Genomic DNA, 25,696 nt, shown 5'->3' on the forward strand with positions numbered 1-25,696 from the left:
CCAACCCCAAGGACTAGAGTCGTGGAAATCCGTGACCTGGTTGGCAGTTCAAGAGACTTGGAGGCAAACTCTGCTCATGTACTTGTATTTGGTCAGTGAGTCTAACGAGCAGCTTCCGCTTACCTTGACCGGGGCTCTATCGTAGGCTGTATGCGGTGTCCCCACGGATGATCCACGAATACAGTCCGCCTTGCGACAGCTTTTCCAGCTCATGAGAGTTATCAGGCGACAGGATCCGCCTGTCGCGAACGTGCACTTCTTTGCACAGTGTCTTATTGTAAGCAGTCCACTTACGGTTCGCAGTCCCATTGACGAACTGTTGTCCCAGGCGGGTATCTGCTCGCTTACCGAGAATCGAAGAAAGTTGGTGCGTGAGAGACTTAGTTGTGCAGCAGAGACCCGGTTCTGGATGTTTCGTGGTCCTGAGATCGTTCCGGTTCTAGAACACTTGTGGCTTGGGGCTGCGTTGGGAGGGGGAGCTGTTACATGGAACGACTACATCTACTCTAGGTGTACTGTTTTACCATTGTAAAGATCGACTATCAATTTATCATAATTTATCCCGACTGAGCGTCTTCATTATTACAAAGATTAATTGTCGCCTAGTATAATGCTACATATGTCATTGGGTTATGCCACCGCAGTGCACTGGCGTATTGCATCAATATTATTGAATATCATATAAAGCACGCGTGCCTGATAGTTAGCTGCGTTCTCCAGCGCAGATACCTGGTTACATAAGATTCCGTCTATCTCTACTATACAAACAACCAACAAAGAATTTATCACACACTAGACTACATCTCCAATTCCACCGGAATACGACGCATCCATCTCCTTATTCGTCTTTCTTTCCCATCTTCTTCGAAGCTCATGTAAACCCATAGATACTGCGCCAAGGCATAACAATACGCTCATATCGTGTGCCGGTAGTGCTTCAGTCTGGAAAACGGATTGGAAGAGCGGAATATATATGAAGCCAAGTTGAACCAGGAATGAGACAGAAACGGTGGTAAGGAGCATTTGGTTTTGGAAGAGGCCGCAGTTGATACCGCGATTTTGTAGGGCCGAGGCGAGATCGAGGAACACAAAACAAGTAAAGGTCTATTGATAACATTAGAAAAAAACATTAGTGGGTTTAAAAAAACGGACGTACCATGGTTTGATCGCGCCGGGACATGCTCCCATCACTGAGCTCATGCGCATATACAAACATGATACCTAAAACGATGATAGATGCAGAGAAGAGGACCCGTCCAACGATTCGTTGAGTAATAATCGGCTCGTCCTTTCGCCTTGGCGGCCGTTTCATCACGGCCCGGTCGACAGGGTCAACTCCCAGAGATTGAGAAGGAGGACCTACGAACTGGGGGTCAAAACTAGGCAGATAGCATGAACAAAATTCTTACCATCCATAAGAATATTGATAAACAATATCTGCATCGCGTTGAGTGGATTGCTCAGCCTGAACATTGTGCTCAGGGTGATCAGGGTGAGGGCAGCAACGGCCGTGCTGAGTTGGAAAGATAAAAAGTTTTGAATGTTGTAGAAAATGTGTTTACCTGCCTGACGTGTTAATTGATAATTTGGGGAACATATTTTACAATACGCACCCTCTTCTACAGCAGATAGAATGGTCGAAAAGTTATCGTCGACGAGGATGACGTCGGCCGCCTCCTTGGCTACGTCCGTACCGCTTTTACCCATCGATACCCCAATATCAGCCATTTTGAGGGCAGGTGCGTCATTCACTATAATAAATGTTAAAATCGTTCAACGATGAGCAGGGCAGATACCTTACCTCCATCACCTGTCATTGCAACGACCTCCCCACGTTGCTGATAGGCTTTGACGATCCGCATCTTGTGCCTCGGCGTCGTGCGCGCAAAGACAGTGACATTTGATACTCGCTCCATCAGCGACCGGTCGTCCATAGCGTCAATCTCCGCACCCGTCAAACAACTGCCCGAAGCGGCACTAGCGCCCCGAGGCGAGAGTCCGATCCCTCCCATACCGATCCGCGCGCTCATGTCCAATCCCATTCCGAGCCCCGCCGAAGCTCCGACTCCGGTGGTACGGAGTCCGATGGACTGGGCGATTGATTGTGCGGTATGGGTGGCATCACCAGTAATCATGACGACTTTGACCCCGCCAGCATGGAGCTGGGCGACGGCCTCGCTGACACCCTTGCGAGGGGGATCCATCATGGCCTCGAACCCGGCGAATACAAGGCCACTCGGGGGTTCGGTGCTCGAATAACCAGGTGGAAGATATGCATATCCTACGCCCACTACACGGAGACCGCTTTTAGCGCAATGCTCGGCCCGAGCCATGATAGTTTGCCGAACCCCTTGCTCCAGTGGGGGAGTGGCGTCGTCGGCAATATGATACGTCTTGCAGAGGGGCAGAAGAACATCGAGTGCTCCTTTGATATAGTACATCTCTCGACTGGGGATGGGCGAAGGATTGCGAGAATGAGCGACGGCAGAAGATGGGTTGTGGGACCCAGTGATAGCCATGTATTTAGATTCAGAGTTGAAGGGACGTTCTGAGGACCGGGTAAAGTTCTGCTAAAAGGTTAGAATCAGGTTGAAGTTTTCATCAGTCAAACTAACCCGTCGTTCATCACGAACACCAAACTCGGCCAGAACGTTGAGCATTGCGACGTCTGTACTTTGGCCAACATTGATCCCTTCGGCATTCCTAAATGCATTATTACATAATCCGCCAATCTCGAGAGTCTTTCGAACTGCAGGAGTAACCATGTTCGTATTTATGCGCGTGCCGAAACCCGTTTCGACATTGACTATATGATCCACGACAAATACTTGACTGACGGTTTGCTCATTCTGAGTCAAAGTTCCTTGAAGAGAAGCCAGTCAGTTTAATAGGCCCATTTCTATGAATGATTATTGTACCTGTCTTGTCACTGCAAATGACACTAACGCTGCCAAGAGCCTCGACGCTGGGCAGTTTTTTGACTATAGCCTTGCGACGAGCCATCCGAAGGACACCCAATGCGAGAGTAACAGTCGTGACGATGGGAAGACCTTCGGGAATAGCCGCCACGGCCAAGCTCACTGTGCACTGTCAGCTGGACCCAGACAACACCGCCAAAATAGTACGCACCTCCAATCGTAAACATTTCGAGCCAACCACGGTGCTGCAAGACACCAATCAAGCAAATTACGCCGATGACGCCGAAACTGAGCATGCTGAGTTTATGGGCCAGCTCATCCATGGACGCTTGGAGTGGGGTTCGCTTTTCCTCCACCGACTGCATTAGACTGAATACCGATCCGAATTCGGTTTCAGCGCCGGTGGAAATAACAATGCCCGTACCCCGGCCTATAAACACGAGCTCAAGTCCAGTGCACGGTACTTGAACACGAGTACTAACCATTACGGACGAGTGTTCCCATGAATGCGATGCTCGATCGTTCGCCAAGTGGAGCGCGTGGTGGGCAAGTGTCCACCTTTTTACGAGCGGGATGAGTCTCTCCTGTCAGAGAAGACTCATCGATTTCAAGGTCGAGTGCTGTTAGGAGTCGAATATCGGCGGGAATTCGATCGCCTAATTAACGATATTCGTCAGCACGAACAGTCGTTATTGGTAAGGATATGTGACTTGCCAACATGGAAAGTAACCAAATCTCCTGGAACCAATTCGTTGGCGAGCAAGTGTACCTGCTGTCCATCCCTAAGAAACAGATTAATGACAAATTCAGAATAAACCAAGGGGAAACTTACCGAAGTATATGGCAGTGATGAGGGACGAGTTTATTGAGAGCAGCGAGCGATTCCTCTGACCTTCGTTCTTGGACATATCCAACTAGAAAGTTCAATTAGACTGGCGATGGGTAGACAGCAATGCTCGGACAAACTAACCGGTCACGACGATGAAAATAGCGACGGCGATACTAATTGCATCGTCCAAGTTGCCGAGCAGGGCAGAAACAGCAGCCGATCCAAATAACAGCAAAATCAGATGGGACTCGTAGATAGTTTTCGCAAACTTGAGCCAGGCGGGTTCAGGTGCCTAAAAAAAACAAATGAGACAGTGCGAGCGAATAGAATTGTAACAATGGACCTACCGAGACCGAAAACTCGTTGTATCCAAAGGTAGCGCGCAGAGCGGGGATGGCCGAAGTTGCCAGACCGTTCGTGGGATCTGAGCGAAAGTCGCGTAAAGTGTCCTAGGAATCCGTGACATTCGTGTGATTTGGGGAATAAGCAACCCAACGACGCGTACCTCTGGTGATATACTGGCATATTTGGCGGACAGCGTATCGTCTCTGCCTTTGAGTGCGAGCCCAATGGCATCTTCTTCTCCGTAAGCGTCGTCCTTGTCCTTGTCCTTGTTCCAGGTACTGTTCCACACTTGCTCGACAAACCCACTTGCTGCCCCCAAGCTCATTGTCCTGCCTGTAGTAGGGCTCTCTCCGACACCATGTCGCCTGAGAGTGGTCGAGTACGCAAAGTGGGAGCCTGCTTCGGGAGACACAGGGTGAGGTGCGCCTTCGTCCGACGTCTCGAAATACGCTTGGGCAGGAGGCGATCCTGTTCGTCGATTCATCCCATATTCAAGGTTTGTGTTTATTCGTGCTCGGTTCGTCGCCATTTTCGACAATTCTCGCACGAGTACTTGGTCCTAGGGCAGAGGTTTTAGTTGACACGCATTCCCTACAGCGCGTTGTCGTAGTCAAGCGCGGAAACAGGAAATTGGCACAGCCACCGATCACTTGCCCATGACTAAGCGGGAGATCCAGGGGAACCCAAGCACATCCGACTGTATTTAAGCCTGATCATGATATCGTAAACCGTGCCTTTCTCTCGTAACTGATGGCAAACACTTCATTATATTATCGAGAGAAGATGACGGAAGAAACAAAAGCTAGATGTACAAGAAAACATAAACTATGAAGCTGAATCCCTGTTGGTAGCACCCGAACCCGAACCACTTCCGATCCCTTGGTGATTGGCGATAGCATCCACCAAGCCTTCCCAATACCCCCACCCCTCGGGCGCCTTGCCTTTCCCTGCCCCACTTCGAACGCGGGCTTCCGACCCAGGGGCAAGCAGAGCCTCGGGCGTATCTGCCTGCGTAACCATGAGCTGCGGTGGGCTCGAGCTCGCTTCGCTCCCTGTACCCCCCAGTAAATTCGTATCCCCGAAACCAGTTTGACTTCCGAATACAAACGTATCGATCGCCCCCAGTTCGGGAATTCCTAATCCTAGCCCAAGTCCGAGGCCGTTGGGGGTTGCAGCAGCACCACTTACAGGCGCCCAGTCCCAGCCGATGCTCATAGACCCCGGGTTCGCGAGTGCATATTGCCAGCTCGCTTGATCGAACAACGCTTGGGTATCGTCGGGGAAAGAAAGGACGTCTTGTTGTCCAAATGGAGTTGTGTTCGGATTAGACGCGCTGTCGGGGAGTGCTGGGTTCGAGTTATTGGGCGGCGTGCCGTTCTCAGGCCCGTTTAACCCCAGCATCAAGAATGGTGACACTGCGCGGGGTGCTGGGGAAAGCATTGTTTGGGCTTCACGAGGAGTCGTTGGGCTGAGTGAGACACTGGATGAGCGACGATGATTCGAAACAGCAAACGTCGTCGTGGGGCTAAACGGCTGCGGGAAACTGGCAGTCGGCGAGGCCCCAGGGGGGAGCGGGCGGTTTTCAATCGGCGCGGAATTAGGTATAAGCACCGAAGAAAGTGTAGTCCGGGAGCGCGATCGGCGCGACCCGGGCGGGGGAGATGTTATTCGCCCATGGGCTTGAGGTGGGGTTTTACGATTCGAGGTCGGGAAAGGTACGCTGTGCGAGTCGAGAGAGAAGGCCCGTGCACCCGGATGACGAGTATGCTGAATTTGATTGGGCGGTTCTCTTGTCATTTGTGGTGTGGGAGTCGAACCACCCGTTAGTTTCGTCGGGGAACGGAGTCGGAGAGCATCGTCGGCTTTTGCGCGGAATAGCTGGATAATTTTAACCTCTCGCGAGGATGTGACGTCCACAGCTTGAGATGCGTGGAGTTGAATAAACTGTGGGGATTTAAGACATGTTCAACAATGAAATAGCCACCCACTTACATCATCAAGATATCCCCGGAGCTCAGCAGCGTTCGGACCCGCAGGATTGAGCAGCAGTGCAATTCCTAATATCATGGTCGAGCTAGTTTTCCGATAAGCAAGGGCACTGCTCCAATCCATGCAAACACTCACTTGAACAACCGGTACAGTCCACCCATATGATCCCTTCTGGCCCGATGGTCTGGCCATGTTACCTCTCTTCTGAAAACCTCCCTCGCACGTCGATCAATTCTCGCGGCCTCGAAGCAAGCATTACGAGACGGTTCATATCTACCGCACAATTCAATATCTCGTAAGCCATCAGCTACAGAACAACCTACTTTTCACCCGCGCGTAACACGTATGGCCTATGCAACGCAATGCGCACGTACTGTATCTCGGTGTTGATCATGAATCGATGGGTGGGGAGCATTGGGTACGCTCCGGGCTCGGGCTCCTCATACGGTGGAGGTTTCGTGGGTCTCCCCTCGGGCTCAGGACCGCTATCCATCGATTCGTCCTGGTTCGGGCTTCCAGCGATTGTACCTCGGTCCGTTGATCGACTACTCGCCCGTTGCTGATCTCGACCACTTTGTCTACGTCCGCGAAGCCGCTCGCTCATGACCGTGCGAGCTTTCTCACCCGCATCGAGACGATAGGGTGCTGGGAGAGACTCATAGAATGTAACGATTTCGCGATCCAGAGCCAGGACATTATCATAATGGCGACCACCAGCAAGGTCCTGGAAGTGTTCAACTACCCGAGCTGTGATTTGGGCCAAGGAATGACGAAGTGCAGAGAATGACCATCGCGTAGGCCGTTCGTCCCAAATACGTTGATCTTCGGGCACCTCGTCTTCACCGTCTTCGTCGAGCCTTGCCTTTCCAGGAGGTGAAGCGTCACAGTCGCCAACGCGAACTGCCATTGGGCGACCAAGCATTAAACAGAGACTAGAGTCGGAATAGAATAGATGAGACCAAAGGCGGCGTCGCCGTTCGGCCTCGGGAGCGGGCAGGCCAAGACGAGCGCCATCACGGTGTAAGCCGAGAGCTTGGGCTGTGCGAAGGGTCGCGCCAAGGAGGGACCAGGCATCACCCGGAGTTCGTATGATGATAAGGAAGCGTGTGGCGAGCAAGTGTGCATATGCAAGCGTCGTTGTTGCCGGAAGGAGCGAGGCGATCGAGGCAGCACGCCGGTCTGGATATGAACGAGTAGCCGAGCCCGAGTCAGATGATGTGGGTGTTTTGAAACATATGAATGTAACTTACAGGAATGGTAATACCGCTTGGCTTGGAGTTTGACATCGATTCGGTTTGACATTGCGAGTGGGAGACAAAACGTGGTAGTCGCGATGATCATGAACAGGAGTGGGAGAAAAATAAGGTGGCTTGCGCCATCGTCGCCGTCTTCTCGAGCAGAGCCCCAAGTGAAAGCGTTCAGTTCGTCAAAGGCTCGTCTAATGTCTCGTTCTGGCAAAGGAAACCTAACAGGGTTGATATCACGGAAGAAAATATCCAGGAGGGTTTTAATGTCGTCTTTGGGTGGGAGTTCGGATAGTAGGGTGAGCAAGATATCGGGGGGAGCGCCTCCTTCGGCAATAAGCTGTCGCAAGGCAAGGTTGGCCTGAGTTGTACGAGTAGAATGAGTGGTAGAATGAGGGTGTTGTGCGTTGGTGTTTCCTCTGAGTTCCGCCTCGATGGAGGTGGAGGTAACGGATGGGAGAGCGTTCCCACCAAAGTAGTTGCCTGCAGCACCTGTCAAGCCTCCGTCGAGGTGTTCTTCGCGCTCTTCGGGGTCCCGTCGCTCACTGGCGCTGGTTGTTGGACTTGGAACCGTGCGGCTGCGTCCATCACTTGACTCGGGCCCAGGCGGGGTCACTTGCAATTGTTCGCCCACTTTCTCTCGAGCGAGAAGACCATCGAGAATGTGTTCAACTCGACTCAGTCGGGCACGAAGGTCTCCATGTTCGTCTCCGTCTTCGAATGGTCGGCAAGCATCGGCAATCCCGCGCTGGGTGCACGGACCACAAGGGATCTTGCGGTCGCACTTGTGTTTCCGTCGGTTACACTGCAAGCGATATTGATGATGAGAATATATTGTGTGTATAATGTATACAATTTACTTACCTCGACACAAGCATAGTGCATGCGTTTGCGCTTCTTTGTGGGGGGATGAATATCGGGAGGCGCGCTCATGGTTCAGGTTGAACCTGGGCGACGCCATAGGCTGTGGAGACAAGCGAGACGTGTGGGGTAAGGCCAAGTAACTCCCGCCTATAAAGCGCTGTCATGTGTTTCGGCGGACCTCTCCGACTCGGACGGCACCGGTCCAACCATCGATCAGAACCATCCCCATCCTCAATTTCAGACCAAATTTCATGCGACACGCTCGTAAAACACACCGTCGTGGCCAATCGCAGCCCGCATAATTCCCTCACGTGAGTCCCTCCCGACTTCTCCCGCCAGCGGTTAATTCAGGGACCCTACATCAATCCTCTGTGCCTTTTTCGCCTGGTTGGCGAACCTGGCTCTCCTGTTCGCCCTGCAGCCTGCCCTTTTATATCTTTTAACGTGAAATTCAAACACTCCAATCCCCAACCAAACTCTCCGACTCTTTCCTACGCTATCTTCTTGGCATTCCCCCCACTTCGGATCAGTGCCATTGCCGGACATTTTTTTTCTACACGAATTTCTTGTCTCACTGATTACTGTATAACCTTACACACTTCTTCTAATCGAACCCGGTGTTGCTCAACAGCCTAAAATAGACTTGACGGATCGGATCCGGCACTCCCGCAGCGTTCTTTCGAATTGGGGATGTCCGAAGGCTCTCTGTATTCCTTTTTTGGTTCCCTGGCCCACACGCTCGCGCTCCAACCCCCAGGAATCTGCTTGCTTTCCACACGCACCATAGTTAACGCATGCAAAATGTCCATCAACCCACTTGTGAGCTTATATACTCGTCCGCGAGAATCACATTGCTCCCGACCGGCATACATGGATAAGAGTCACTACCGGTTGAATATTAATCACGAAGACCGGCCTTTCCGACTACCCCTTTATGCCATGCCCAGCTGATTGTTAGTGGTTATATCCAGTAGAACCTTGGTCGTGATTGTACTCTCGAGATGCCAAGAATATTAATATCGTGTAGTGTACGGGGTTTATAGCCGAGCGCACTGTCACACTGGCGGTATGTGGGGTGCATTACTCCTTGCAGTAAACTACATAACACCAAAATTGGATCCCTATCTGAAAATTCATATGGTCATTGACGTATTGGATCCGATGTACCGGTATCAACCATTCTTCGCTCGGAATACTTTGCCTCAGTTATGCATACAAGCTGCACTGGCACCTCTCGGCCCTCTCCCACCGGTATTTCCCTTCTGCTAACTTGCCTTCTATTGCTATAGCTTCCACGCCTTATAAAGTTTCTCTAAACTCCCGACAATCCAGAGCACCCCGGCGGATTGTGGCGGATTGAGGGAATGAACAATGAAACCATCGTAGTGTCTGGTATTTACCACTATGGTGAAGAGAATATTACCGAAATCTGCCTGGTATTCTAGGCGGCCGTTGATGGTTCAGGGTACTTTCAGAGGCCTTTGGGCCCTATTGATAGAATCGATCCCATCGAACGCTTGCTTGTACAGTCAACTCCCTCTACTGGAAACCTCCATAACCGCAATTGCACTAAATTAGCGCGTTTTTCTTGCGGGGAGATGTGGGGATGACAAATTGGAACAGGTCCGGCTGCCGGCACACACGGGAGGTATATGCGTCAAAAGCATAGCCACATTGTGCGATAGAAAATGGTGGAAAATTCACAATACGGGAAATAATAGAGACAGAAGGCTTGAATTTTTATAACTACTATGTACATAAAAGCAGTAACAAGATTGCTTTGACCTTGTCGCAATCACTCGGACCCCCGCCCCTTTTTTTAAGCACTTTGTCACTCATCTGATGCCTTTATTCACTCACCCTCGTTCTTCTGTGCGTAACAAATACATTCAACCTCTTATATTTATTCCCAAGCTGTAGCTTGCCCGTAACTTGTCGCCAAAGATACCTGGACCGATTGGGAGATTGTAGAGGGATTGACTAGGGAACGAATAAATAAGTTTCTAAGCAAGGAGGATAACTGGCTTGAGCTTAGATGACTTCTATAAACATCATAATAACCATAATAATATGTATATATAGTGCACGTACATCCGTTTTCTGTGTAATCTATCTTGGGAATAATTCTGTGATCCTCTTAAATGCGCTGACTAATGTATCATGTGATGTGTTACATCAGCAGGAAACCCCGCGGGGCACCAGATTGTAGAACTCGCTTAGGACATAAATTCTAGTGCGTTTCACAACCATCAACTTGCAGGTAGAGGGAGTTGACTGTACATTTTACCTTTGCAAATTTGACCAATGGTGTCATGGTGTTGATCAACTTGATGAGTTTTTTGGTGTGTCCCTCGGTTTGAGCCTCAACTTCCAAGTACATGATTCCCTGTACCCGAAGTATTTTGAAAAGATATCAGCGAGGTTCTTTAGAAGAATTTAACTCTCGAAATTTGGTTTTGAAGAAAATAGTACTATTGTACCTTGATGTAATGTGGCGGAGCACTATTAAAAGCCGACAAAACACCGCATATAATAATGCGGGCGTAAAGTTTACAAGCTAATAGCGTTAAATAAAAAAAATCGGTAAAAAAAATTCTACACACTTCGAGCTGAAGGTCACCGATATGATTCGAATATATATTGATACGACCTTCTTTAGTTAGCACATCCGCAACTTGCTCGGTCTTATAATTGATCGCAACCTCTATACCCATCTGTTTCATAGCCTCGGCTTTTTTTTTAACCTGTGGATGAGATAACCTTCAAACCCTTCGCTTTCGCTAGCCGAAATACAACTCTGTTTATTTGGTGAGTACGGAGACTAGCGAGGATACTAGAACTTGTACTTGAGATCCGGCTGTTCCTGTGCCGGTAAATACATAGATTAATTCTCCAGACTTGGGGCTTCCGATGAGTTCCAGCCCATAAAATGCAGTCTAGCCTAAGTGCAAAGAGATTTGCCATGCGTACTGGGTTAAATCTTGGAGATCTAGATAGTTACCTGGTATCGCTAAGACATTTATATACGCCAAGTGGAATTCCGAGTTTTCGTTGGATCCCTCACAAAGAAGTGTCTGCGCTCAAAACATTGTGCTCCCGGAGGCAATCAAGAGCAAAATTCGGGGTTGGGTCGGCTTCCGCTTACGATAAATTTGCACGTAAGCAGTTTCTCCTTGATGAACACCGTGCACCCCAGATCGTGTGGATGATCAACGACCGGTAGCGAAGCTTTGTTTGAAAGGCTCACGGTTTTCCGAGCTTACGACCGGGGTCTGTAGAAGCACGCTTGAACTCCTCCATCTAAAGGCCACAGTTGACTATTTGGAAGTACAGCAAAGAAAGGTCGACCGGGAGAATCATTGGGTGACTACCCGTAAGCGTGAGAGCGATTTAGAAGTTCTAGATCGCTCGATCATCGGTCCGTCGGATACGGACCGATTCCGTGCCGACGGGCAAGCGGACCCCAGGCGCAGACCTCCCCCGTAAAGCCGAAAGGCACGCATCCACGCAACCGATTCTAGAATTTAAAACACACTACCGCGATCAACTTAGTCAATTTGTAATATAGCTGAACATAATTGACCATGCATATAGTCGTCGAGATCAATATACAGTTGGGTTTTAGTAATTATAAACCGTGCGGGGAGCTCAGATACCACCCCTGAAAGCTATGAACATCATTGAGGATCATCCCAACCTCGTGTATTCCATTATACTAGATGACGAAGACACTCAACCGGCTCGTCTCAGAAAAGCCATACGCGTCAGCGCGGCCTTAGCAGCTCTATACTACCTTGGTACCACAATTCGTAATAGGATCAGAAAGCCTAGCCGTCGTTATCTTACACGCCCAAACCTGCAACCAGAGCCTCGTCTGGCGCGGTGATTGCACGGGACTATTGGTGGAAGGGATCGGGCGACTTATATTTACTTTGTTCCAGCTCGATCAGGCACGCTTCGGCGTTGGCGGCCTTTGGAAGAGGTCCAGCAAGCTCCGGGCAGCCCCCCAGAGCATGTATGCGCGCATTGAGTCTCATTTATCACACTCACAGATTTGCACGTAGGTATAAGATGTGGACCCTGAGCCATTTAGAATGCATTATGAAGTCTAGAAGGGGGGGTACCCCCCCTCTCTAGATTTCAATGACGATCCTCATGATTTAGAATTTAGACTTGTAGGCCAAAGTCACTTCCGGCGGATGCAACGTAATTGGATTTGTTACCAGGGTCTCTATTTACATCCGAAGAATCTAGACCGCTCTGACTTCTAAATTTTGTTCTAGATTGCCGATTTTGCCTTACGGGTAGTCACCCAGTATAAATAATATGCAGATACCACCAGTCGTCCGGATACCCAGCCGCACGTGTTATAATTACAATATCTTTGTCATACCCGCTCCAACTTAGCCTCGGTGAAAAGCCTCTACATCATTTTGCACAGTAGTTGAGTGTTAATTCTGTGATTATCAGGCATGATTTCCCGTATGCGTCAAAGATAGATAGCACGATACTGAGGATCGACTCCCACACTAACGAGCACCTTTCAGCCTGTGTGAGTTCTGAGGATAACGCCAGAAACGGGCGAGCGAATCCAGATCCGCCTGTGGACAGGTTGTATGCACCGCGCGCTTCTTGTGTAGATTCTTAGACACCAATACATCAGCATTCCTTTCTTATATAAGACAAAGTCATATGAAGTCTATCTTCTAGTCATAAAACTTCCAAGGCAATTTATTCGTTAAACACAACAAATCCTGCTCCAACAACCCCTTTTTTAAAGTCCAACTCCACTTGCTGATGAAACTCAGTGGTCTTCTTGAGATAATTGGCAGCAACGTCTGGGTCGGAGAGATCAAACACCGGCAAACCTCTAGCGATGGACTCCTCTTGACTCCCACAGGCCTCGCCTTGTGCCCAAAAATCTCCGGGAGGTAGCCGACTTAGAGTAGCACCGGAGACTTCTCCAGAGATGATCGCTTTGGGCAGATACGGGTCGGATGTTGCTGGACGTCCTAGCCCAATTCCTGCACAGCTACCAGCACGGATCGCGTCCGCCATTCCAGCAGCAGACCGGAAGCCTCCAGTTACATATGCGACAATCTTGGTAAGATGAGGTACAATGGCCTCGGAGAACTGTTGGTTGGGGTCAGCGGTTAAGCTTGTGAATATCAGGTGTACTTACCTCAGTGAAAAGCGCTTCACGGCGCTTTGTACTATCCCTTGGTGTGTAGTCTTGGTCAAAGGCAATCCATTTCTCATAGTTACCTCCACTCAGCTCGACAAAGTCGAGGTTCATGGCCTCTAGCTCCAGGCATAATTCTAACGCATCGGCGGGCTAGTTTGGCACTTACTCAAAAATATCTTCAATCTGTTACTTCATTGCGTACCTTGATACCGGCGCTCTGAAACTCGGCGCTGTTGATCTTCACACCAACCATGAACGTTGGATCTGGCACCTTCTCGCGGATAGCAAGCACAATCTCTTTCAGGAACCGAGCACGCTTGCACTTAATTGTTAATATCTCGCTAGATATCGGTAGCTATATGCGCACTCACCTTCTGACTTGACCCTCCATACTCATCAATCCGATTGTTGGTCACGGTCGAGAGAAATTGGGCAATAAGGTACCCGTGCGCTCCATGCATTTGAACTCCATCGAATCTAACAAAGCGTCTCAGGGCCACGTTTGTTTGACAGCTCTGATCTTAATTACCCCGTACGATAGGCGATATCGGCCGCATAGGCGAACTGATCCACAATCTCCTTGATCTCGGGTACAGTCAGCGCCCTTGGTTTACCAAACTCTTTGCCCATGCTATATTTGGTTTTCAGCACACCTCTTCCATGATTTCCTATCGAGCCAAACAGCCTACCTATAACCTAGTTGGATATCACTCGCACCGACCGGGTGAGCGTCTACAAACAGTGGTGCCTGCCGCCCGGGATGCGATAGCTGCATGACCATCAGGCTTCCGTGCGCCTTTCCCGCAGCAGCAATCTTCCTAAACTGTTCGATTTTTTCCGGAGTCTCGTGAGGTGCATACAGGATGGCGTTTCCAGCAGCTTCGAGGTGCTCCGGATGGACCATGACGTTACCTGTTACGATTATACCCCAGTCGCCTTTTCCCCATTCCTCGTACAGTTTGACGAGGCGCTCAGGAGGAACACCTCGCTTGGAGGGATCATGCTGATCCCAAGAAGACATGCGCTCAGTGAGAGCTGTGGTAAAGGCTTGTACTTAATCGGGGTGTAATTAAGATAGTAATAAAGCGTACCTGCCTTAAAAAAGCGTGACTTGGCGACCTTGCCAGAGAATGGCATAATGATAGACTCTCCGAGTAGCTCTGCATCCTGCTGTGACACAGATTCACCGTAGCGAGCAAGGACCATCCTAAAGCGAAAAATGTGGGGTGGTAGAAATGAGATAAAATCAATGTCAATGTAACAATGAATCTAAATATGGTAGCAAAGGAGCTGGATGACGTCTGGTATGACGTGCCCACGAGTTGATTTATATACATTGCTATCGCACCGGCGACCCGGAGTGACTCGCAATCTTCCATGCATTCCGAATGAATGCCTCCTGGTCGTCGACTTCGAGTTCTAACCCCTTGCCGCATTTCAACACATCTGGCGGCTCGGTAGGCCTAAACAACAATTTTGTTCCCAAGGTACAACATGGAGCGCGATCGAGTGGCCATATTTGGTATGCTTGTAGGAGTGATAGATTCACGATTTGGTCAAAGTTCTTGACTGGAAGGCTTATAAATCAATGCAAATCGCGCGAGAAGATGATCTCGGACAGAATAACGTAATCAGAGATTATGCACGCGATGATTGATCTTAGGTCACCCGTTTGGGTACAAACCAACAATATCGCAACTTCGAGCATGGAGTTCGGCTAGCATACTACATAGCTTTCAACGCAACCCCAATGATTATGTGGTACGTTCCAACATCGTGGTACGCGTGTCGCACCCTCGAGTTTGCATAAACAAAGCCTCAACCTAATTATAATGACCCCTCTCGGATAATTAGAGTTAGTCGGGTTTGAAATGTTCTGAGGACATAGAGTGATACAGTAGCCTCTCGTTCCATGCTCGTTGATGGGCTCCAATTCAAATTATTGTTTCTAGGGCTCGCACTGTGCCCCCCTAGAGTGCGGAACTTCCGGGAGTAATATTCCGGACTTTGCCTGCGGGAGGTAACGAGGCTACGGTGCGGAAGTTCCAGGCTCTGGCCGCGGACCAGTTCATATTGTTCCGAACCTTCGGAATCGTGACCATTTCCGGGGTTTCACAGCGGACATTTTTATCATTGGATTACTCTGTTACGCTTCTTAGCCACGGTTATTCCGTGGTCATCCTACGTTACAGTTTCACATTACAATATATATTTTCGCGGTCGTTCCGCATATAATACACGATACAGCCCCGGGACAACTTTCTGTTCCGCACCTAAACGCCGAGTGTCCCGCGGCCCACTGCCGGAACTTCCGAACTTGAAATACGACATAAAACTTGAAACCGTGGCCGAGCCCCGGAAGATCCGGGGTTTACCGCTGGAACTTCCGCATGCTAACTGCGAAAATTGCCACGAAAAAGATATGATAAAAATACGCGGTCCGGGCCTAAACTCCGGGTGTCCCGGGAGCTGGCCCCAGAACTTCCGAAGGAGAAGATCGAAAGAAAAGGCTGAAATCGTCCGAAAAGAAGAATGTCCGAGGCGTTTAAGTTAAATGGAGGGTGCAAGTCCGACAGAGATGAGATGATACAGCACGGACAGCAGAGAAACACAGGCAAAGCGAACGAAATAATTAGAAGCAAATAAAAAGCGTTAAAGGGAGTCTGAAAGAGCAGAAACGAAAGCAAAGACGAGAGGATAGACGAGGCGAGGGAATCGAAACGAGGGGGAAATTCGGAGCCAAGTCGTGTGCGTAGTTCAGCGCTTGTTGGCTCTGGTAACTTGTCGGGTCTTTCTTCCGGGAGCGGGTGGGGTTGGATCCCTAGCAAGGCAGTTATAAGTGATGTGAAAAGTGAAGAAAAAACGAAAAGAAAATGTCCTAGACGTCTGTAAGGACGTCAAGGGCACGGGCGCTTGTGGCCGTGTGGAAGTACAGTAAGTACCGCGTAAGGCGGCGAGGTCTACCCTACGACGTCTAACTACTAACCTACAATGGCCAAGGCCGTATGGGCGATGGCAAACTACGTATATACAGTGGAGTCAACGCTTAAGGCGTTGTAATGCTACTTAGTGATCTGGCTGTAAGGCCTCGTACAAGTGAAGATGTGACAAGAGGTAATCGACCTGGGTGTTACCATGGTCGGTTGGCCTCCTTATATATTACAGGGCTATCTAATTACAAATACAACTATATGCAATACCGTATCAAATAAGAACCCCAATCCGCAGTCGGCCTTACTCATGCATACGTGTCACTGACGTGTCATAATGATGTCATCAGGTGGAGGTGGCTACGTATTGCTGAGATAAGCGCAGATGGGGACGTGGCTCGGCGCTTAGCGTATGATATAAGCGCCGATGTCACGTGATTGAAAATGTTCTCCAATTGCCTTCGTTTAAATTCGAGAAATTGGGAATAAATTCCCTGGTATCGATTGTGTCTACGACACTGCCCCCCCTCTAAGGGCCTTGGCGGCGCCAAGGGCCTTCTTTCTCATGTCCTTCTCATACTTCTCCAAAATTTTTTCCGCGTTTTTTAAGTTTTCCCTGGGCTCCCACGTGTTTTCTTTGGAGCCGTAACCCTTCCATTTTACCCGGAAAAACCATTTCCCGTTGCGTTCTTCTGCATTGGTAATCCCCTCTACCTCGTACTCTTCTTCCCCGTCTACGGTGACCGGCGGGGGGCGGTTCTTGAAGGCGCGTTTCTTGTCCCTTTTTACTTTAGATAGAAGTCCTACGTAAAAGACGTTGTGGATTCGCATGGTAGGAGGGAGTTCTAGGCGGTAAGCCCAATCGGAGATCTTCTCAATAACCTTAAATGGTCCTAGGCGTTGTTCTGTAAGCTTTGAACTTAAGGTTTTGAGGTTGACGTTTTTGGCGTCCAGCCAAGCTTCCTCTCCAATCTCAAACTCTATGGGGCTTCCATCTTCTCCGGCCGTCATGCGTTGCTTAGATTGCCGGAGTGCCGATTCCACTTCCTTCCATTGTGCCTCCATTGTTTGGGCTAAGTCGTCAGCCTCTGGTACGTCCGTGGGTACGTTGGAAGGTGTCAGGGTAGGTTCCCATCCGTACAGGGCTTTAAATGGTGTTTTCCCTGTGCTGCTGTGGACCGCATTGTTGTACACAAATTCGGCCATTGGTAACCATTTAGTCCAGTCCCGTTGATTGACTCCCGAGTATGCTCTTAGGAAATGTTCAATGGATGGGTTAACCCGTTCGGTCTGTCCGTTGCTCTGGGGATGGTACGCCAAGGAGAAGTGCGGGTCTATTCCTAGGCGTTTGTACAGCGCCCTCAGGAATTTGTTATTGAAGACCCTCCCTCTATCTGAGACCGTTTTCTCGGGCATACCATGCCGCTTCCATACGTGCTCCAGGAACAATTCCGCTAGCTCAGGTGCCTTGAGCTTCTTGGAACATTTGACAAAAATCCCATACTTTGTGAAGCTATCCACTATGACCAAGATGGAGTCGTTGCTTCCATCTTTTGGCAGATCTACTATCATGTCGTAAGACACGTGCTGCCAGGGTTTCACAGGAAGTTCGAGTGGCTGAGGTGGGATTGACGCGTATTTGGGCTTCCTGATCCGTTGGCACGTTTCACAGGAGTCCACATGCCAATATGTGTCCGCTCGGATACCAGGCCAGTAGTAGTTTCTGGATACCAATTCTAAGGTCCGTTGTCTGCCTGGGTGGCCGGCCAAGGGGCTGTCGTGGAATATGCGGAGTAAATCCGTTCTCAGTGTCCCAACGTCTGGTACTACAATTCGCCCTTGGTAGAACAGCAGGCCTGCTTCCATCTCGTAATCCCTGAATGCTTGTTTGATGGACGGGGGTGCCTTGGATTTGTTCTGGAGGAATTGTAATATTTCTTCCAGGGATTCGTCTTGGTCTAGACTGGCCTCAATTTGTCGTTGGAGTTCCTTCTTGGGTGTGACTAAGGCTACGTTGGCAAAGACAGGGTCGGGGAGCATGGTCTGATTGGCAGGGGGTATATCGGCATGGTCCGATCGGCGTGAGAGTGCGTCCGGTTTTCCTGATTGTTTCCCGGGGCGGTATACAATTTGGAAGTTATACCCGGCTAGTAACAGGTGCCACCTGGCGTGACGTCGGTTGAATGTTCTAGATTCCTTCCAATATTCCAAGTTGCGATGATCTGTAAATACCGTGATGGGATGTGCGGTGCCTTCCAGGAATATGCGCCAATACTCAAAGGAGCGAATGATTGCTAGGAGCTCCTTATCATGTGTGTCATAGTTCTGCTTGGCTCCTTTGAATGATTCGGATAGGAAGCCGAGTGGATGGAGGCGGCCGTCTTCCTGTCGTTGGCTGAGAATGGAGCCTAGGGCTGCACCAGAAGCATCTGTCTCTAGGAAATAAGGCTTGGTCGGGTCGGCGTGACGGAGTACAGGGGCGTTGGTTATGGCGTCCTTCAGCCCCTGGAATGCCTCCTGTTCCTTTGTGTCCCATTTCCAAGGCGTATCCTTCTTGACTAGGTTGTGTAGCGGCCTAGCCATGTGGCTGAAGTTGGCAACAAAACAACGGAGGAAATTGGCAAACCCCAGGAACGATTGGACTTCCTTGACTTTGGTGGGTACCGGCCATTCCTGAACTGCCTGGATTTTGAGCTTATCCAGGCTAAAACCTTTATCCGATACAATGATCCCTAGATATTCCACGGAGGTGACGTGGAACGTACACTTGGAAGCCTTACAAAACAGTTGATTCTCCATTAGCCGTTTTAGGACCTCATGAACGTGCTGCGTGTGAGATGCGTCATCCTTTGAGTAGATCAGGATGTCATCAAGGTAGATGATGACGCATACATCCAACAAATCCTTAAATAGATCGTTCATGAAATGTTGGAATGAGGCAGGGGCATTGGTCAGGCCGAAGGTCATGACAAGGGATTCGTACAGGCCATACTTGGTCCGGAACGCAGTCTTCCATTCGTTGCCTTCTTTGACGCGGACGTTGTTGTAACCCCATCTTAGGTCCAGTTTGGTAAAGACCTTGGCACCACGGAGCTGGGCCATAAGATCGTCTGGACGGGGTAACGGGTATACATTCTTCTTTGTCCGGTTGTTAAGGCAGCGGTAGTCGACAACCAAGCGGCGGGAACCGTCCTTCTTTGGAACAAACATGACGGGGGAACTGATTGAAGATTTGCTTGGGCGGATTTTCCCTGCTTTCAACTCATCCCTGAGCCAGTCTTTTAGTGTGGCAGACTCGGCATCTGTCATACTATAGAGGGGAGAATTGAGGGGGCCTTCTTCGGTAAGTTTGATCCCAATATTGTAATGCCTATGGGGGGGAAGCTTGTTGAATTCTTCTTCTCCAAATACCTTAGCGTATTGGTGGTATTTGGAGGGTACTCCTTTGAGGGGGTTCTGATCAGCTTCTTCCTCTTCGGCAATGGCCACATGTTCTGGCGGAGTGTGTGGGAAGGATAGAGTGCGCGTGTTCCAATCTATTTCCGGATTATGAGCATCTAACCATTTCAAACCTAGGATGGCCGCATGGCTGCCAGTATTACAGATGAGGAAGGTCTCCGTCATCTTTTTGCCATCATAGGTGAAGGTGAGTACTGCCTTCTTCCAGATTTTTCCTGCCTGGGGGCTTGACCCATCAAGCATAGTAACGGTACGGGGAGTGGGGAGATCAATGAGCGGAAGGCGGAGTGATTCCGCGGTGCGAGGGTGTAAGAATGATGACGTGGCGCCTGAGTTGATCAGGACTTCTAATGTTTCCGCTGTTTTCTCTGGCCGTATTGGAATTGTGAAGAGAGGTGCAATTCTATTGGTAGATGATATGTTACAAAATTCCAAACACAAGCCAGAGTCCTTGGGGTCCTTGCGCGCGGCAGCAGGTACCCTTACTCTTTTCCCAATTGGTACTCGGAGTCTTTGCCAATTTTGGCGGCTTCCTTGGCTTTCCCCTTGTCCTCTTTAGGGGTAGCCTTCCATCCAGTCCGGCATTCGGCAAATCTATGCCCGGGTTTGCCGCATTTGACACAGAGACCTTCTGCGCGGCGGCGGTTTTGTTCTTCCTCCAAAACGTAATTGGGATCGGAGGAGAGGGGACCGGTTTTGGTGGCCTGTTGGCCGGTACTCGCCCCCCGGTTGGGGGTGGAAGAGATTTTGCCAGACTTATTACCCTGATGCGGGTGGCTGGCGCGTTCCTCTTGGAGGGCGTTGTTGATGATGAGGGATGCGTCTTGCAATTCCCTCAGGGTGCGTGGTTGCCTTTCCCTAGTGGCAATCTGCTTCCGGACCTCCCAGTGAAGTCCTCGCGCAAACTGGCCACGGAGTGCGGCGTCGTTCCAGTCGAGTTCCATTTGTAGCGTGCGGAACTTGGTGATGTATTCGGCACAAGTGCCGGTTTGTGTGAGGGAAGTGATCTTCCGCTCCGCTGCTCTGGTTGCGTCAGGGTCGCCGAAGGCGGCCAGGAACTCGTTTTTAAATTCATCCACGGTCTGGATAAGTGCGCGATGGGACCCTAACTGGTCCAGGTGGGGATGGGCCCAGGCCCCAGCCGCTTCCTCCATGTTCATGAGGAGAAAGGAGAGGACCTCCAAGTCCGTTGGGAATTGCCTCTGGTTGAGGCGTACCCATGCCAACATTTGAGTTAGCCACTGTTTGGCCTCCAAGCCAATTTTGCCTTTGAAGGCATCTGGATGGTCCACTTTCACAGTGGAGGGGGCTGGAGGCAGTGCCGGGGCAGTGACAGGCGCTGGCGGAGGTCCTTTGGGGGCTGCTGGAGCCGGTCCTGAAGGGAAGGACGAGGAAGGATAGGGATTGAAGAGGGAAAGGGGGTCGCGCCTGGGGGCCCCTGTGGAGATGATGGGGGCTGGGGCCCCAAGGAATGGTTGAGCCTTGCCAATAGGCTCGGCTTTGGGCGCGGCCCTGGGAGTTTCCTCAACCGCGGGGGGTTTTGGTTCTTCTGGGGTGTGGGGACCCCGGGCGGATTGGAGCTGGGCAAGCCCATCCTTGACAACATCGACCGTTTGTGAGATGTTCTCGACGTTGGTTTGAACCTCTTGACTAACTTCAGTTTGTTCCAAGAGGGTCCGCTCAATGCGGTTGACTTGGGATTGGAGCCCCCAGAGAAGGCGGATGACCCGCTCGAGTGAGACTTTGCCAAGCTCAGGGGAGGCTGGCGGAAGGAAGGGTCCCAGCTCTCCCTGATTGATAGGGGAGCGGGCTCGAGAGGGTGGCCGGGAGCGGGTTGCCATGGGATGTGTGGGGTAGGACCGGCCAGCGTGGGTGGATGCCCGGGAGGAAGAACGTGGGGGAGTGCGGGAAGTAATGTTGGAAAGTGTGGGGACTAGTGGTGCCTATATCAGGACTTATGAGCGCTTTATTGTATGTATACGCTAAACCCTTGCCTCAACCGTCCTAGCGTTGGACAGTTCTTACCCTGATCAACTGCCGTGGACGGGCGTGATGCGGGGCAGTGCTTCTGCAAGCGGGTGGATTGGCTGTCTAGGGTTGCTAACAAAAGGTGCGGCGACCAGTGGTATGCGGACGATTAGAACCCGTTAGCCTTATAGCAATTCGGTACTAGGTGGGGACGACGCTGGTTTGATTATTGACAGCAAAAGGCGATCCCGATCACCTGATTTCCCTTGTGCTAGTACTAGGGGCCTTCTCGTTGTTGAACTGAGTGGGTGTGCTGGTGGGCACGGTTTGCAACCGACTTAAGGTCAATTATCTAGTGTCCTAGACGTCTGTAAGGACGTCGAGGGCGCGGGCGCTTGTGGCCGTGTGGAAGTACAGTAAGTACCGCGTAAGGCGGCGAGGTCTACCCTACAACGTCTAACTACTAACCTACGATGGCCAAGGCCGTATGGGCGATGGCAAACTACGTATATACAGTGGAGTCAACGCTTAAGGCGTTGTAATGCTACTTAGTGATCTGGCTGTAAGGCCTCGTACAAGTGAAGATGTGACAAGAGGTAATTGACCTGGGTGTTACCATGGTTGGTTGGCCTCCTTATATATTACAGGGCTATCTAATTACAAATACAACTATATGCAATACCGTATCAAATAAGAACCCCGATCCGCAGTCGGCCTTACTCATGCATACGTGTCACTGACGTGTCATAATGATGTCATCAGGTGGAGGTGGCTACGTATTGCTGAGATAAGCGCAGATGGGGACGTGGCTCGACGCTTAGCGTATGATATAAGCGCCAATGTCACGTGATTGAAAATGTTCTCCGATTGCCTTTGTTTAAATTCGAGAAATTGGGAATAAATTCCCTGGTATTGATTGTGTCTACGACAGAAAAACTCACCCGAGCAATGCGTCTGTAGCATTGATCAACTCTTGTTTTGCCTTTCGCCCCCGTTTACCCTTTGGCGCTGCCTGAGACTCAGCGGCTGCGCTGGGTCCGACCATCTCCTCATCCGCCCCCGCCAAGGTTGCGGTTGTTTGACCCTTCTTAGCTGGCTGTTCTTTTTGAGTGTTCACGCCCTTGCGCTTGGCCTGGGCGGCGGTAGGCTTGTCAGGTGGAGTCTTGCGCTTCTTCCCTGCATCAACTGATTTGTTGTAGGTGATAGCAGGGGGAGAAGGCACTGGTAAGGCGCTGGGCTGAGCTCTCTTCTGGCCGGGCTTAAGCACCGGGGTGTCCTTGTCGCTGTTGGGTCCAGTGCAATGTTTGCGGGTCCTGGCTTCAGGGCTGTCCAAACCAAGACGTGGGACCACAGCTGGAGTCAGGGTACTGGGTGCAAGAGGTGATGGATATTCCTGCGTAGCTTCTTCCTCTGCGCTTGCGGGTTCTTCAACTTTGGCAGGACAAGGGGGTGTACTGGAGACAAGCGTCAAGCTGACAGGTGGATAAATTTCCTGCTATGTATGAGTATAAAAATTGATAATCTATCTCATTTGACGTACCTGTATGTGTTTATTTCCTTGCAATTTGGCCGGGGCTGGGTTGGATTTGCTGTCATCCTTGACAAGTTGTTTCTGCGCCTTGCTCTGCAATTGTTCCTAATGAGCAAGGTGAGAATTCAAATTAGAACACGTACCTTTTGGGCCTCCTTAGCTTTCTGCTTTGTCACCGGACGTTCAAGGTCTGGAGCTGGTTCCCCATTGTCGCCAAGATCTTTGGCTACCTGGCGCACCCGCTTGCAAGCCTGTTGTTGTATTGTACACAAAACCATATGAATATAAGCATACTACTTACCACTCCCTTCCCCTTTGACTTTGAGCACAAAGGCTTGGGGTCATTGATGCTCTTGTCCTCAGAGCTTTCAACTGGTTGGGTGCAAGCCTTCTTGTGGGCGTGGTTTGGCACCTAGATCTTGGGTTAGGCAATGCAACAATCAAACTTGGGACGTACCGCTAGTGCATTCTCAACCCTTTGTTTTGTGCCAAGGGGTTTGACAACTGGAGTTGGCTTGTCATCAGACTCTTCATTGGAAGTGGCCTTGGGAGCACGTTTTGAGGTCTGACGGGTCCTACATCAAATTAAGCTTTGCAGGGAGGGATATTACTAACCTTATTCTTGGTTGTCTGCCCCAATGACAATGGCCTAGCGTTGCTTGCCTCCTCTTCAGAATCATCCATGCAGGTAGGCTGGTGTGGTGCTGGTTCAATGTATTGTAGTACGCGCGTGACCAAAGATTCTCACCCTGGGTCTGGGTCTGGTTGGATTGGCAATGGGGGCGGGATCACTGTCATCAGACTGATCCTCAGGAACAGTTGAGTGGTGGGGCTGGTTCTGAACACAATTGTTAATTCAATTAGATTGCGGCACAAGATTACACGTGCCTTTGAAGATCCCTTGTTGGTTTGATAGGTGGGGCTAGATGGATTGGGCTCCAATTGCTAGATCATGTCATACTATGAGATTGGACAAATTGTGGAGGCAACTTACTGTTTTTCCTTTGCCCTTTGTCTTAGTTGTACCAGCATTCCCAACTCTCTTTGCCTGAGGATTGTCCTAATCAATATCAACAATAGACATTTAATTAAAAATACTTACTTTGCGTTGTGCCTTGAGTTTGTTGCACCAGGCAACTTGTCCGCCAGCCTTTTTGATTTGCACTTGATGGTTGCATTGATGTGTAAGTGTGCGGATTGTCAACTCCTTCACTGCCCAGTTGTCATGGTACCACCGCATAATTGGGTATGCCTTGTAAACCTAGACAAATGGACAAATTAGATTTCAAATATTGGGAAGTGAATTGCGCACTCACCTGGGTGTTGATGGATCCTTGCTGTTCATTGGTGAGCTTAATGTAGGTGCACCCTGGGATGCTGCAAGACACATGCTGCACAACAGTGCAGACATGGTTCTTGGTCAAGTGTGGGTTATGCAAGCATAACAAGACAATGAAGACAACATACCTGGATCCCTTTAAAAAGGGCTTTATTCCCAGGTCCATCCATTTCCATGAGAGCGTTGAGCCCTTTCAGGCTGCCTTCTGGGCAATCAAGCATCTTGTATCTTTTGTATTTGCCTGCCTTGTTAGCAACATAGATATATTTTCCGCATCCTGACTTGTAAGGTCAAACTAGTTTGGATGCATGTGAATGTATGTGCGTAAAAAAGGCAAGTTACATATGATTGGTTGCATCTGCAATCCAGTTACCCCTGTGGCTGCAGCCACAACCGCCGTTATCACGTCCACCAGCCTTGTTGTTGTTGTTGTTGTCATTGTTGTTGTCCGCATTGTTGTTGTCTGCATTGTTGTTGTTTGCATTGTTGTTGTTTGCATTGTCATTGTTTGCATTGTTGTTGTTGTCTGCGTTGTGATAGCAGGGTCCTTTGCGGGGGGCAGCAGAAGCAAGCATGGATGCCTTGGCGTATAAATACGCCATGGTGTTCTCACGCTGCGCAACCCTTTCTGCATTCAACAGAACAGGTTTTGGTGGTTTGGACGGTTTGGTGGCGGGCTGTGATTTTGAGGGTTTTGCCATGGTATCTATAATATATGAGCAATAGAATAGCAATATAATGAATAGAAAAGAATAATACCTTGAGTTAGTAGTTAAACTAGCAAATTTGGGGGAATGCGCAAAAATAAATCAAAAATTGAAATTTCTCCCCACACTTGCGCTTACCTCTTTATACCCAGGAGGCAAGTTGAATAAGTCTACCAGATGAAATATATCAGCTAACTGGGTCAAATATGACAGAATAATACAGGAAATACGCACCCGCAAGTTGGGTAAATAAATTCGAAGATTTTTGTTTTTTTTTGCGCAAGTTCCAGTCTCTTCCCTAGCATCTGTAGACATGTTAGCTATCAATAATATTCAAAATGCATGGTTGGAAACTTACCTGATGCCAAGGGAGGCAGAGGAGACAAGT

The 25,696-nt window shown here is 49.8% G+C and overlaps 5 protein-coding genes across 5 annotated transcripts; all 5 read right to left on the reverse strand.

Moving 5' to 3' along the window:
• Positions 1-792: 792 nt before the first annotated feature.
• RhiXN_09467 (calcium transporting ATPase) lies at positions 793-4,621 on the reverse strand (the record flags this gene model as incomplete). The annotated part of the gene is made up of 14 exons (XM_043329283.1): positions 793-1,104; positions 1,157-1,359; positions 1,410-1,562; positions 1,614-1,751; positions 1,802-2,567; positions 2,616-2,863; positions 2,919-3,080; positions 3,130-3,348; positions 3,401-3,574; positions 3,603-3,700; positions 3,751-3,832; positions 3,889-4,039; positions 4,095-4,196; positions 4,253-4,621. 14 exons carry the CDS (start codon positions 4,619-4,621, stop codon positions 793-795), a joined length of 3,177 nt encoding a protein of 1,058 aa, XP_043180729.1.
• Positions 4,622-4,917: 296 nt separating this feature from the next.
• On the reverse strand, positions 4,918-8,258 carry RhiXN_09468 (Fungal specific transcription factor domain; the record flags this gene model as incomplete). The annotated part of the gene is made up of 6 exons (XM_043329284.1): positions 4,918-6,036; positions 6,085-6,166; positions 6,217-6,354; positions 6,405-7,260; positions 7,332-8,130; positions 8,190-8,258. 6 exons carry the CDS (start codon positions 8,256-8,258, stop codon positions 4,918-4,920), a joined length of 3,063 nt encoding a protein of 1,020 aa, XP_043180730.1.
• Positions 8,259-12,920: 4,662 nt separating this feature from the next.
• Positions 12,921-14,580, reverse strand: RhiXN_09469 (NADH:flavin oxidoreductase/NADH oxidase; the record flags this gene model as incomplete). The annotated part of the gene is made up of 7 exons (XM_043329285.1): positions 12,921-13,322; positions 13,372-13,524; positions 13,577-13,690; positions 13,746-13,851; positions 13,904-14,005; positions 14,064-14,409; positions 14,466-14,580. The coding sequence occupies 7 exons, from the start codon at positions 14,578-14,580 to the stop codon at positions 12,921-12,923; spliced, it is 1,338 nt and encodes a 445-aa protein (XP_043180731.1).
• Positions 14,581-16,814: 2,234 nt separating this feature from the next.
• On the reverse strand, positions 16,815-21,604 carry RhiXN_09470 (Retrotransposable element Tf2 protein; the record flags this gene model as incomplete). The annotated part of the gene is made up of 2 exons (XM_043329286.1): positions 16,815-20,166; positions 20,250-21,604. 2 exons carry the CDS (start codon positions 21,602-21,604, stop codon positions 16,815-16,817), a joined length of 4,707 nt encoding a protein of 1,568 aa, XP_043180732.1.
• A 1,064-nt stretch (positions 21,605-22,668) lies between these two features.
• On the reverse strand, positions 22,669-25,302 carry RhiXN_09471 (uncharacterized protein; the record flags this gene model as incomplete). The annotated part of the gene is made up of 13 exons (XM_043329287.1): positions 22,669-23,223; positions 23,272-23,367; positions 23,406-23,513; positions 23,564-23,674; positions 23,720-23,827; positions 23,878-23,955; positions 24,011-24,100; positions 24,145-24,207; positions 24,257-24,322; positions 24,365-24,523; positions 24,579-24,677; positions 24,730-24,878; positions 24,975-25,302. The coding sequence occupies 13 exons, from the start codon at positions 25,300-25,302 to the stop codon at positions 22,669-22,671; spliced, it is 2,010 nt and encodes a 669-aa protein (XP_043180733.1).
• Between the last annotated feature and the right edge of the window lie 394 nt (positions 25,303-25,696).

Source organism: Rhizoctonia solani, chromosome 5 (genome assembly GCF_016906535.1).
Source record: "Rhizoctonia solani chromosome 5, complete sequence".
NCBI classification, from domain to species: domain Eukaryota; kingdom Fungi; phylum Basidiomycota; class Agaricomycetes; order Cantharellales; family Ceratobasidiaceae; genus Rhizoctonia; species Rhizoctonia solani.